At 42.5% G+C, this 14,695-nt stretch overlaps 1 protein-coding gene across 2 annotated transcripts in view; it reads left to right on the top strand.

Annotated features, from left to right (window-relative positions):
- LOC118123507 (speckle type BTB/POZ protein) overlaps nucleotides 1-11,346 on the top strand; it is a 97,300-nt gene extending 85,954 nt beyond the window's left edge. For both annotated transcript variants that reach the window (XM_035180931.2, XM_035180932.2), the window contains 3 exons: nucleotides 3,414-3,536; nucleotides 6,376-6,518; nucleotides 9,625-11,346. In XM_035180931.2, coding sequence (XP_035036822.1) covers nucleotides 3,414-3,536; nucleotides 6,376-6,518; nucleotides 9,625-9,769 — 411 coding nt within the window. In that variant the 3' untranslated portion in view covers nucleotides 9,770-11,346. The remainder of the gene's footprint in view (nucleotides 1-3,413; nucleotides 3,537-6,375; nucleotides 6,519-9,624) is intronic.
- The last annotated feature ends 3,349 nt before the right edge of the window (nucleotides 11,347-14,695 follow it).

Raw genomic sequence — 14,695 nt, 5'->3', positions numbered from 1 at the left:
CACAATTTTGATGTGATTACTGGGACTTTGAAATTGTTCTTAAGGCACAAGGTGCTATTTGTAGACAGAACGAGACAGCACCACTGAAAATGAGACACTTCCGTCTCAGTTTCGGTAATTTCTCTGATTCCAGGATGAAATTTGGGTTGGGGGCTGAGTTTCAGATTCAACATAGGAGCTGCACAATACTAAATATTTGAGACTAATACCATTACCAGCATTAGAAAAAATGTAATTATTACCCAGACAATATTTGTTTTCGATCATAAGCACGTAACCAAAATATTACCTACATTTTGTGACATGCACCTAGCAGGACATTTTACAGCACAAAATGAGGTTGTCTGTGCTCTCTGAGGTGTTGAATTGTGTCCGATATATCATTAGCATTACTGTGCCGCATTCCCCACCAAAGTTAAGTCACACCAGCTTTTAAAGTGAATTTCTTGGACAGAATCACTGCAGTCTGTGGATTTTGCTTGTGTGGTTGTTGTAAATCAAATTCTGACCTTTGAGGGAAAAGAGAGGCAGAGAGTTCAAAATGGCTGAGGCAGTTGTAGCCAATTTGCAGCTCTGCACCATCCACTATTATTTAACTCTCTTCTCTCGAGTATGAACTGCTCTGTAAGAAGAGGAATGGGTTAGAAACAGTTATAATTCAAGAGAAGATCGAAATGCGTCTTTTTGATTGAAGAAATTAGGAATTACACTTGTTACATTGCTTTTTGCCAATTTCATAACTTCACTGAATGAAACGATATAAAATTCTGGGATTAAATGCCACAACGAAGTAAATAGCCCACCACCTAAAATAGAAAACAGAGAGCTTTTGTGCCTGTTCCCAACTGGTTAGCCTGTTTGCAGTTAGCTCAGCAGCTGCTATAGCTTTGCAACAAGCCGTGCAAATAGTCACGACCATTGACTGTAAATAAAGATGGACCACAAGCAGCTTCCCAGAATTGAAGCCAAGGTGTTTTGATTGCCCCTGGTGGCTGGCTGCAGTATATGTCATGAAGTCCACCTTCTCCGTGTTAGCAGATGGGACATCGATCTAACGAAAAAGTAAAAGTACTCGTCAAATAAGGTACTTTTATTCGATTAACTATAAAATGTATTGAATTATTTATTATGCTCATATAATACGATGTTATTTTACAGATGTCTGTATATGTTTCCGATAAATTTAGTTTGAATTCATTATTTGATGCTATTAAAACAGGGTGAAATGTCATAATTGAAAGCTAAGATGGACTCCCGATTGGTCGAGCATGTGTATCGGGGGGCCTTGATACCGCAGCTTTATCCCCCACAACTGTGCAGATTCTGGCTCCAAATGTGAATCATGGCGCTGTCTGTCTGTGGGATGGTTTGGTTTTATTTCCATCTTTATTTACAGTCTATGGTCACTAGCACCAAATGTCTGGAACACAATAATTTGTGAAGACATGATTTCCACTGTTCCGCTTCCTGGCATGACCATTGGCTGACATGCTTTATTTGCTAATGCTAATATACTGTATCTCTGATAATAGATAATATTGGCCGATAAATACAGTCTCTATATTAAATATAGTGGCTCAAAAGAGTCTGAAAAAAGTATTGGAAAAATAGCAAAACATTAAGATATGAATTGTACAAACTTACATTTGAGTAAAAGCAACCACAAGATATTCTCTCAGTGCAGTGGTTGGTTGTCACTTTATGTGCAGTTTAATAGAGCTCTGGCTAGAACCATCTCGTCCATTGTGTGCACTTTATTATCTGAGTTCATTGCTGTAATTGTTAAGTACTGTAGCATTGAAAGGGTTTTATGGTAACTTAAATTGAAACCTCTGTGATTTAAATTCTTAGTTGCCCTGAGTGCAGTTGATGTTATGGATGCATTGATTAAAAGTGTATATGTTTGTCTTTTTCCGTTGCATGCAGTGCGTGCACGCTTTTCTGTGATGTTTGTTTGTTCCCGTGTGTGTGTGTGTGTGTGTGTGTGCGCGCGCACATGTGTGATGCAGAGAGCCCTCGTGCCACAGTTGGTTGTGCTCATATGATATGAGGTGGTGAGATTGAACCGTGGTGATTTAGCCGTCACGTCAGCGGAATATTGATGCCTGCTCGGCTCGAATGGGGAAATTATAAAGCATAGAGCCAGGAAATGCATCTTAATTGCTGTTTAAGTGGGCGTCTTCATCAGAACGCGGGAGAGAGGGTGGGCCATGTCCCTGTACGATTTACAGAAAACAGATAGATGGGTTAACACTCTTCTGCAGCAGTGATGATGCTTTTATAGTGTCCGTGCAGCCCCATCTGCATAGAAGAGAGACAAATGAGCTCAGATAGAAGCTTGCTAATAGATGACTGCTCTGTGAATAGGCTTCAGATACTGTAACTGTATGAGTGATGTCTATTTACGAGATACCGTTGAAAGCTCGCCTTCGCAGTAGTGAAACAAGTCCTGTTAGGTTTTTCTCATGTGACCTCGGCTGTGGTTGCTCTGTGCTTTTTTTCTCTTTTTATTATTTCATTATCCCTCCAACACGCTGCCGTCGCAAAATTAGCAGCGCAAATGAGTCAGGTTTATATCATCTGTACGTGAACCCCCCCCCCATCTTTATTACTGGATTGTTTTCACAATATCAAATGTGGTGTCTGTGATGAAGAAAATTACTTCTCAAGGAAGAGCCCGTAGTTAATTTAAAAAACAATATGTTCATAATGAAGCAGAAGATTCGTGTAATGCGTGCTCACATATGTTTGTGTGTGTTCGGAGTTCCATGTAAAAGCAGACCCCTTGCATTCAGGCTCTCCCTCCATTATTCCTCTGTGTCTTTATGTTGCTGTCGAGTGGTCAGAGTTGTCACAAATGCACTAAGCTGTTGGTACACCCAACCTGACCCCGCTAAAACGCCTCTGGTCACCGTGGTGACGATAAAGCACAGTTATAATTGGTTTACTGCTTTGTTCTGCCTCTCTGTGCAGAGGGAAAGGTTCGGGTTACCGTCACTGTGCCAGTGAGCGATAAAGCCGCTCCGCTGGCTGCAGGCACTGTCAAGGAATGAATGCTTGGGATTAATTTTCAGGAATCAGCTGAAAAGAGTTAAATAAATGTACTAGAATGGAGTTTTACTGAAACGTGTTCAGACTGTTCAGAGAATCCTTTAAGTTTTTTTTCTTCTTCTTATTTGAAACTTGTTTTGAATCACTGCATGGCTGACTGTCCCTGTGTGCGCGTGTGCAGAACAAGGTGAGTGAGTTTAATTCAGATTTTCAGGTTTTTGGGGACACTCGACATAAAATAAAAAACACTCAGCCGCCGCCGCGTGTGGTTTTGAAGGATTGTCAAAGCATCTTTTTCCTCCCTCGCCTTTTATTTTGTTAAACCCTCTGTGTATTCTCTCCTGTCCTGTACTCCCGTTCAGAACCGTGTGGAGATAAATGACGTGGAGCCAGATGTCTTCAAAGAGATGATGTGCTTCATCTACACAGGCAAGGCCCCCAACCTGGACAAGATGGCTGATGACCTGCTGGCTGCAGCTGACAAGGTACAGAGAGCCTGTTTGCGTGTGGACGTGCGTGCACCTGTTTCTGTGTATATTTACTCACAAGACAGTATGCATAATAATGTCCACTAAAACAGACATTAAATGTTTAGTTCCCGAACACTAACACGTTTAGAATCTCATCCAAACATGTTGTGGGAGGTATATACAGTATATGCACTCATTTACAATGAACCCGTCATTGTATGTACCCTTGAACTGACCTTGTATCTATCCTTTATTCTACCATGTAAGCTCTATTCATCGCAACCCATATTTTACTCCCCCACTCTTCTCTTTCTATTGGTTGTACTCTCACTGTTTTCCCAGTCTTCATGGAAATCATTGCCCTTGTTTTATTAATAGCAACGCGCTGCTTGAGTTGTATTTCCAACTTTTATTTGCTCACAGCAGGTCTAGTCCAGTTATGACGGAAGCAGCCATTTATCCACTTAATAAGTGAGCCCGTTTTTTTAAAGCATGTTTACAGCAGAAATCTCATCAAAGGATTTACGGACCAAAAGACAACAAAAAACCATCTCGTATCAAATTTCAGGAGCTGAGTCACTGGTTTTAGAGAGGTGGTCGAGGGATTCAGCGTCACCCTCATATTAATGGGGTTTTCAAGCGTTTTGTACCAGTTTTAATCCCTGTCGTTACTCACACGCCTGAAAACACAAATCTCGTGGCCACTCACGTTGGGCGTGCGTGTGCAGGTGTAAGCAGGAAATGTTTGGAGAATAGCTCGTCTCCTATACATGCAAACAGTTGTTTCATCGTAAAATGCAGAATTTAACTGCACAACAGCTGTTAGCAAAGACAACAGGGTCAGAAACGCTTGCAATTGATTATCCATTGCATTCTACACTGTAGTTGAGGCAGGGCCGGCCCTGGCAATGTTGCAGCCCTCGGCGAGTTTTCAGATTGGCACCCGGTAAATGATGATGGTCTTCAGAGATGACTGACCTACGCAAGCCTACAAATTATGGGATGCATATTTTATCATTTACATTATATATAATATATCACTTATATCGTTTAATATCGATTTTCAGTGTGTTTTCTTGCCAGATTCGCTCGCGGCAAGCGGGAAAAAAAGTAGAACAGACCCCGAAACCATCGCTGCAGATCGCGAGCCGCTTCCCGGCGCTTTGATGCCGGTGTGAACAGCCCAATTGATTAACTTGGGTGCGGAAAGGAGGCGGGCAGCTTTTCGTGGCTCTTCGCGGCGCTTCTGCCTCCGGTGTGTCCCCGGGGTTAGAGGATGATGGTGTGACGTTACTGCACTGGTTAACATTGCATGTATCACGTCATGCTAAATAAGCCTCTTGTGGCGCCCTCTCTGCATTTGCGCCCTAGGCAACCGCCTATGCCAGGAGCCGCCCCTGAGTTGAGGCTTATGTTGTTTTTACCCGGAAGAGGGTGATGTGAAAGGAGCCTGACAAATTAGCAAAGGCTCTGTCGTGACCCAAAAGACCCAATCAGCAAGCGATTGTAAGCGTCAACATCATCGTTTCCAAACATCTCAGTTTCTGCCCGTCCAGACTGAACTGCTGCCTTGGAGTTTTCTAACTAAATCGGGGCCTCAGCCATATCCGCACTTTGATAAACGGATGTATTAACGTTTTTTTTAAATATTCATATATCCTCACATTACTTATATTCTCCCTTCTTGAATGAATAATATTTTATTGCAGTTACAGATTAAAGTATTTTCTCAATTTTTTCAAGTGTGACATGTCTTAACCCTTTGAACGCGATAGAAATAGTCCGCCACTCCCTACGTTGGTATTTATGCTTACTGTGTAAGTAAATCTTCTTGGAATATCTTCAAATGCTTCATCCCTAAAATCTGTACAACCTAAGCTTAAAGGTTCTTCAAGTCAATAAAGCAATAATAAATTATAAAAGGACTGAAATTATATTAACCTTTGCCTAATAAACATATAAAAACGTATTGATCCAAGTGATTTCTCAATATAGAAACTTGAACAAAGTTTTCTTAACACAAGTTATTCAAACTTTTATTACATTCCATTTTTATTTAGCTGATGCTTTTATCCAAAGCGACTGACAGTAAGTTCATTCAACCATGAGGGTACAAACCCAGAACAACAAGAATCAAGAAAGTACCATTTTTATTAAGAAAGAACTTCTTGAGATAAGCCCATTTTTCTCTGCTCCTCTCCTGCCACTCCCTGGCGCCACCGCCTGTTATCAGCACGTAGGTGATGATGACATCATGAGCATATACAACTTAATGAGATGGAAGACAGCGGCCTTAGCTTTTAGCTGCAGAAAGTTTGAATATTATTGATATTATGTTCTTTTATTTTATTGATTTAAACAGGATCATGCAAAACAAAATACATCTCCCGCAGTCAGTGAGGGGCCAAGTGCAGGATGTTGGTTTTCAGGGGGTTAAACTGCTCCGCACAAGTCCTAGTATTTAGTATTTAGATAATTAATATCACTTTCACGTCATTATTTTTGGTAAATACTTTGCTTAACTGAAAAACTGGTGGTGATTCCCCTGTAGTCTCTGCTGATCCTCTACAACTCATCCTGAAGTGTGCTTGAGTAAAAGAGAAGATTATTGTTCCCAGCAATTTCGTAATCAAACGTAGTGGAAACTCCGTCTGCATAACTGTCACTTTCCCCTCTCTTGGTCATATATTTTCTTATTCAATTTAGCCGTTGTTTTGCTGCTGCTGCAGTGGAGCAATTCTGTGTTTCCGTATCATTACACAGTGCGACAACAGTTGTTAGTGGCAGCATTGTTTAAGTAATTCAGTTTACCTGTTGTTCCCCCTCCCTCTCTTGCGCTCTCTGTCACCGGCAGTATGCTCTGGAGCGGCTGAAGGTGATGTGCGAGGACGCTCTGTGCACGAGTCTCTCTGTGGAGAACGCCGCAGAGATCCTCATCCTCGCCGACCTGCACAGCGCTGACCAGCTCAAGACACAGGCTGTGGACTTCATCAACTGGCGAGTTACACGTCTGCACTGAAATCATCCATCTGCCGAACTACTTCCACTCTTATGCAAACACTTTTTTTTTTTCTGTTTCACACACAGCACGTCATTAATTTAGAGGGAGCAATTTTTGTTTCCAGAGGAAGTTTAATTGAATCCAAAGATCAGAACATTTTGCTGCCAGATCACATTGGGCTATTGAGCAATAAACCTCAACTGCCGATGTTAATCACATTGCAGGCAGCCCGTTTAGGTAAAAAAAAGTCCTATTGGCATCCATGACTCCTTTTTATGTCCACGGAGAGGTGATTGATCCCGTATTTGAATGCCCAGTTGAAACAAAGAGCTTGTTCACAGTCACTACCTAAATTGCTCATCACCTTCCCTCTGTTATCTGAATTTTCTGTCTCACAGCCAGACACATTTCACTTCCCTTTGTCCATTCGTCTGTCCTCCCTCTGCAGCTTGACTCCATCTCCTGGCCTTGTTCCCGAACGGATTCCATCTCCCTCTCTCCTCTTGTTCGCTCCCCCTCTTCTTTCCTTCCCCTCCCTTTTTACTCTCCCTCTCCTGCTCTGTGCTCAAGAGCTCATGTGTACCTAAAGGTGTTCAGTAATGCAGATTTCTGCCCCTAATCCCTGTCATTAATTGTGGTTATGGGCGTTATGACAGTTTAATTTGCGAGTGTTGTTGTGGTGGTGGGGAAATTGGCCACGGGGGACTCCTGGCCAGCAACGCCTTATCAACCCTCCTCCCGCGGACACAATCGACAGCAACAAGAGCAACAAAACAAAAATCAATTTAGAGGACGAATACAGAAAACAGATGACACGGAGGAGCCAATAATCCCCCCCCCCCAGTAGCATCTCAACCTCCTTGCAGACCAGTCTTTACAAGCAGCTTACAGTCATTTAGTCGAGACAATGGGAGTCCTCTTCATCCCACCTCTCTCTCCTTTATTCATCCCCTCCAGAGGTGTAGCAGAAAGTGAAGCCTTCCAAACTCTCCTTATCCACTTTGTTTATAGAAAAGAGTTAACACGCTTTTTTTTTTGCCGAACATGAATCTTTAGGCTCGAGTATATTTGAAGAATAAATCCCGGTAAGTTGTGCGAATGCAACATGAGTAATTGAAGCAAAGGGTCTTTTAAAGCGGAAAATAACCTGTGGTTTTCTGAAATTAGTATATTTGATAATTGTAGCAGTTTGCCTCATTATATCTGCTGACTGGAGGTCATGGTTTGGCCTCTTTTTAATTTACCTTCACATCACTGTTCCCTCGGCCCCCTCCTGTCCTTCTTTCTGCACTTTCATTACTCACCTCCCTTGCTATTTATTTATTTATTTTTTTGTCACTGCTGCTGTCTTCTTCTCTCCTCCCTCCGTCCGCCCCTCCTCCTTCCTCTCCTGCTGTGGCTGCTCCCCTCATGCCCTTTCGCTGGCCTGCTGCCTCAGCCTCAGCATACGAGCCATTACTGTAAGCAGGGGTTCACATCCTCCACAGAGAATAGGGTCAGAGGTTGGCTGGAGGTCTGGAGCTGCTGTGTGGAGAGCGTGTGACCACAAACACACACACAGAAACACACCTTGGTAGACATGCCAAGACATAAATATATGTGAACACACAAACACTGTTGTGTATTTACTCAAAATGAAACATGGAGAATGTCATTAAAGGCCACACAGTGGATTGCGTGATAGTGCAGCCCAGCACCCTCAGGGTGTTGGGGGGGTCAGGACTGCCACAGTGTCTGAGATGATGACCACCAGTCAAACTTTTCAGCAATTAATTACAAGATTTTCCCAACTTTCTTGGGCTGTGTGGCTTCCGTTAGTTTTTACTTCCCCACAAACACAGGTAATCCAAATAGTCCTGTAGCTTTAAAATGGCCATAACCTACAAAGAATCGTGAAAAAATGTCAATTAAGAATCTGCAATTAGTAGTTTGTGTGTTGATTTTTTGCACAATCACCAGCTTATTGCTTCCAGTCACCTCAAATACTGTTTATTACCTGACACCAGGACTCGCTGTTCAGATTGAAGTATTCAAATGTCGATTGTTTGTAAAAGCAGAAACAGTTGCAGTCTAAAACTAATCCATTTCTATTTGCAGTAGAGATGATGTCATTTTTTACTGCCTTATGTTGTTAGGCGGTAGGTAGTTGATCGTTAATCTTAATAAAGCTTCATATTGTATATATATTTTGAATAATCGTAATTAGCAAAAGTATAAGTAGCAAAATAAAAAAGTATATTTGAAATCTAGTGTAGTGGAAATGTAAAGTATCATCCACTGGAAATATTGAAATATGTAGAGTACAAATATCTTAGTTGCAATACTTAATATATGATATTTCCACCATATCAAAAAAAGTTAAGGCTGGTTTACAAATCCTGACAAAATAAATTCATTCAAAGTCAGTTAGGTTTCCCCTAAAGGGTTGCAAACAAAATCCAAGGGGCTGTGAAGTAATTAACAGTGTTGGAGAGATGGGAGAAAAAGCCTGGGGAAAAAAACTCTTAAAAAGAAAATTATCATTAGAAACATATGTTGTTTTTTGTTGCAGTTTTCCTCCCTTTTCTTCTGTGTAAAATGCTGTCGAGTTTTTACCTCCTCTGAACTCGAAAGAACTATAAGAATGAAACAATGTGTGAAGGGAATATAATCTTTTGGTTGAAGTGTTCACAGCTCATAACCATATGTAATGTGCGATGGGGGGTTGCAAATAGTCATCATAAAGGAAAAGATTCAACCAGGGCTCTAAAGAGAAATGACGTGATGTGATGTGACACAACTGTGACTAAACACACTTGCTCATCACATGCCCACATATTTATGGTCTTTGACTGGTGCCTTTTTTATTTGCGTTTTGTTTTTTTCTCTCAAAGATGACCTCTGGGGTTAAATATTTAAAAATATTAAGTAAATAACAGCCCTGCCAGCTGGTATGACAAATCCTTAATGTCTCAGAGCTGTACTCCAACCAGATGGAGTCATATAATCTCCAACTCTTGAGTTGTTTGTGCCGTTACTTTGTCCATTAAGTTTGTTTTCTCTGAACATTTAGTCACTTTCTTCTACTTCATACCTCCTCTCGTTGCCCTCGTCTTTTCGCAGTCACGCAGCGGATGTGATGGACACGTCAGGCTGGAAGTCCATGGTGATCTCTCAACCGCACCTCGTGGCAGAAGCATATCACTCCCTGGCCTCGGCCCAGTGCCCCTTCCTGGGCCCCCCACGGAAACGCCTCAAACAGTCCTAGTGGTCTGGAGAGTGACTCCTCAGTCCTGCTGGGTCCTTCTGTACCAGCGACCTCACTGCTCCTGCCTCCCAGTCCTCCTCTCGCTCCTACGGCATCCAGAGACACCAAAGACTGATTCCCAAAGGACTTGGCTCGATATGACTTAAAGGAAAACTCAGCTTGGAAGAACAGGGACTGATGCTGCAGAGGAGGTAATACAGATCTCTGTAGATTGGGAATGAAGCGAATATTTATATTCTCTCACTGTGATATTGGAAAGCTGGAGCCTTGATCTGGGAGTCGGTCACGTAAAGAAAACTTCTCCTGGCTCGAAACAGAAAAGTCAATGTTGAGTCCCTGTAAATTGAATTCTGTGGCATGTTGTCTCGTACGACGTCTGGAGTTTTGAAGCCCAAACTGCTCATGAAAGCCGAGTGAAGAGGATCAACCATCCAGAAAGTGATGTTTGTGCAAAGTGCTGTTCTTCTGGGGCATAATCAATTCTCAGTTTGAGTGAAAGAGGACTGGTCTGAACATGTCTTAAAATGGGCAGACAGTGTATGGATAAAGCCTGAGTTTAATTTAAAAATCTAGTTGAATATCTTTCAGATCAATCGCAGTTCGACATGCAGTTTGAGGGCGGTCACGACACCTGATTAATGATCCAAACGATCAATGAACTGTCTCTTGTGCGATCTGTTCAGGTCCGACATTCAGAAAGTCGGCCATCTTGCACTTTAAGAAGTTCCACACTTCACTTTCTTACAGGGCTGCTATTAAAGGAGCTGTTATCAACTGTAGTTGACATGTTTGAATGTGGTTGTAGCAGTGTTTACATGTTGTGGCTAAAACTGTTGTCTTAATCGAGACTGTGCTGTGATATAAAACAGCATTTTACTTTCCACTCGTAGTGGAATTACACAGAGAAATGCTGGATTTCTCTCTTTGAAATGATTTGATTAAATCGTGCAGTTTGAGTTAACACAACCTAGAGGATTGGAAAAGAAAAGCACAGTGTCTGCCAAGCTTTAAGAAACATATCAAATAAACATTCTTTTAATCTACCTGTTAATTAACAGTTCATTTCCTCTTACTGACACCCTGCCATGCAGATGTTTTGCAGAACAGTTTTTTTCCCTCTGTGTTTAAGCCTCTCGTTCACATGCAAACAGCGTTTTTAAGTCACTAAAACAACGATTTTACAAACACCTTCCAAAATGCTTTCTGTGTTCATGTAAAACTGAGTTCTTGGGAAACGATGACATCACAGTTTACTCTACGCATGCCGAATGCTGCTTTGTGTAAAAAACATGCACCAGAAACAACAACAATGGCGGCTATATACCACCGTCTCTACGATTCGCTAAGTCTGCAACTAAATCAATCATCACTGCTCCACATCAGTGGCATTCGCAGGCGTCGGCCTCAACCAATTTCACTTGGACCAAAGCTCACTGAGCATGCTCACAATGTTCTTCTCTGGTATTTGACGGACCGTCGATTAAGCCTTCATCGCCACCTGCTGGCCTGACAAGCTTGTTTGAGCGTTTGTATTCGTTTTTGCGTTCTTGTCTAAATAAACATATTTTGTACAATGATGGATGTATGGATGGATTTTTTTTTTTAAACAAATGGCAAAATTTCTGTTAAAAAAAAGACCCGCAGTGTTGTAGACAAGGCCTGAAAAAACGTTTTGTTTAGTGAACCTGTAAAATACAGGCTCTTTGACTTTATCTGGCTGTGACAGTGTCTTTTTCATCTTTGATATCTTCATTATTGCTCATTATGCAGTTTGGTCAGTTAGTGACTCATTAATGCCCCCCCCCCCTTCAACTTGCTGCCAGATCTGTGTGTGTGTGTGAGAGTAACACATTTCAGTTTCAAGCTTAATCTAGTCATGATCAAAGTTCAATCCCCAGTGCACGTGCTGTTCCCCCTGTCTGATCACAGGGGCTCATACCCAGCAGTGCACTGTGTGGACTCACCCTCGCTCATGGCCACAGGCCTGTTTGACTTGATCTCCGAGGGCTTGCTTAGAGAACATCTAGGTTGTAATCACTTCCGAGAGACTTGGCCCTTTCTCTCGGACACTATTTTAACAGGGATTTCTCTGTGTTGACCAAAGTTGAGGCCCAGCGGGACTTTAAGGAAGCTCATTCCTGAGCCCTGCAAATCGCTGCTCATCCAACAGTCGGCCTTGACCGCTGATCTGTGGGGATATTCTGCCGTCGTCCCGGCACTCATCAAACTGATGGAAAGCCACAGTTTGGGATACAGAGAGCAAAGCGTAGCTTTATGATGGAGCACATGCAGCGTCAGTGGGACGTCTGATTCAATTTCATCATGCATCATCATGATGGAGTTAATCAACACATCATTTTTTAAAGCTATATATAAATGTACTGTTTTCGGTGGAATTGTGTTTCTTTAATTTGAGAGCCGGCGGAGGAGAGATGATAGGAAACGAGGAGAGAGGAAAAGATGGGAACCACATGAAGCACAGGACTGAACCTGGAGACATTGGAATTCATGTTGCGATTCATTCACTGCCATATGTGACATACTGCGAATCAGCGCCCATATATGAGCAGAATTATTTATTGTGCATTACCAGAATAAATCACTGATAATGAGAAGTGAGGTCAAAATTTCCTCTGCATCGTGTACAAAATGTAATTCCTGCCAGTTATCCTGATCAACCATAAAGCTAAAATATGATCACATTATATGACTGAAACCAGTACACATATTAATGGGCACCAAACAAGAACACGCTCAAAGTTCAGTTCATACACCATTAAAAAGAACGGATGGGATGGAGGTCCGAGTTACCTCCATCCCAAACTAAATGACTTAATTTACACTACTATAGATTCACAGATTGACTGATTACTTTTAAAAGCCAAGGACAAACGAGGTGAGTGTGTGTTTCACCACTTCAACAATGTGTATGCAGGACGTGAGACAGTCGAGGCGCAGCAAAAGGTGACTGTAGATGCAATGGACGATTGTTTAGCCTGCGTGAACCAAGAAGTACACTTTTCAAAAACAGATTAATTAAGACACCAGGCTCTGCATCAGAGTACAGACGATGCAAAACACTTGAATTGCTAGTACTAGCCTACAAGCATTAGCCACGCTGGACCGACATGCTGGGCTTAGTCCTGCGAGAGCTAACGATGCTCACGCTAACGTTCGGCCGTTCTAAACTGATCGCGCCTTTTCACAGCATTCATGATCAACAATGTCAATGAGTATATTTGTGGCTATTGACATGAGTCACAATATGACAAACAATGTTAAAATGCATTTCCTTGGACTCTCTAATGTGGACGTAGAATTACATAAAACCATATCACACTGAGCCTTGTGTATATGAGACTATAAAATCAAGCTGTAGACAGAAAAGGAGGAACAGGGGTTGATAAGTTGTACTCTGTAATGCATGATAACTCTGCCTGCAGCCAATTCTCCTGAGTTGGAGAGTTTCCCCCAGTAAAGGTCAAGGTGTGTGTGCATGAAAGAACGTGTGAACATGGCGGGCATACGGTGCTCTCTGAGTGGACATGCATGTCAGCACTGTGAGCTTCTTTAGGACTGTCCCTCAGATGGAAAGAGGCTTTGTTAACTGCAGTCGGGCCAGTGTGACCCTCCTCATATGAGCTGAAATCTGAGGCATCGGGGTGTGATAGGTTTTTTTTTTTCCCCGAGCTTTGATAGTCAGCTTGTGTAGCAGCTTGCAGCCAACCTTCTGTATCTTTGTAACGATGTGTGTGTGTGTGTCTCTGCACTCGTGTGTCTCCGCTGGCCTTAGATGAGACAGTCAGGGGAGGCATATAGATGGAGCCATGCATGTGGAGAGGCGTGCTCAGTTGTTATGCATGCTGTATGAGTCTGTCACTCCCCCCACCACCCTCCTAACTCTTCCTCTCATGCCTCCGTCTCGCCTTCCCATCATTCACTCCTCCTTTTATAGGAGATGGGAGACCGAGGTGTGGCAGGTCAATGCTGTGAAAGACTGTGACAAGCTCTGCGCCTTTGTCAGGCCGCCATCACAAAAGAGGAGGGAGAGCCGGCCAGAGATTGATGCCTGCTGGTCTGCACCGCCCGGCGAGGAGGACGAGGGAGGACAAGGGATCGGGGAGAGAAGGTTATTTTTAGGGTTATGAGTTCAAAGGCTCGAAATCTAAACCAGGTATTTTAATGTCAGCTCCACCCACCAAACCAGTAACTAAATATTTTTGCTGTAGTGCTTTCCAACAACTCTGGGCTTTGCCAACGCCATATGTTTAATTTTCTCTTGATGTTTTTGTGTCAATCATCACAAACTCACTCGGTTTACTGAGGTTACAGAAATCGAGCTGGAGAAATCCGCTTTGCACCGTCCCCTCTCCAGTTTCAGGAACAAGGTGTTCATATCACATGATGTTTAGATGATCAGGTTCCTGGAGGAAGCCGACTGTGATCTCATTACGTAGTTGAACGTAAACACGCTGATTGATGCCTGAGTTCTGGAAAGCAGTTATAATTAGTAAGACACTAATAAGAACAACTATTGGATTGTCAGTTATCCGTCTGCGTTCATTAAATGTTTTAAACCACTTGGGGGCAGCACATTAAACTGTAAACTCGGTATTAGCGTATTATCACCTTATAAAGTTGTTATGGTGATACACGGATGTCGCGAACACGCAGAAACATTAGCATCCATCAGCAGTGTTTTAAAGGGACTTAAGGGGATTTACGGGGGTTCTCAGGAAATTGTCATTGCGATGAACTAATGTAATCATTCGTTCTCCTTGGTACCTCTCTCAACTTTCGGGGTCCCACGCAATTGTTTGCTTTGCCCACCCTCCCGATTCTCTCCGACAAGTTATTTCTGTGTCTCCACCTGCACTTTTATCTGTCCACTGTTTGGTGCGGGACAGGCAGCGTACAGTGGGTTTA

Source organism: Hippoglossus stenolepis, chromosome 16 (genome assembly GCF_022539355.2).
Source record: "Hippoglossus stenolepis isolate QCI-W04-F060 chromosome 16, HSTE1.2, whole genome shotgun sequence".
In the NCBI taxonomy this organism is placed as follows: domain Eukaryota; kingdom Metazoa; phylum Chordata; class Actinopteri; order Pleuronectiformes; family Pleuronectidae; genus Hippoglossus; species Hippoglossus stenolepis.
This window is presented reverse-complemented; position numbering and strand designations above follow the sequence as displayed.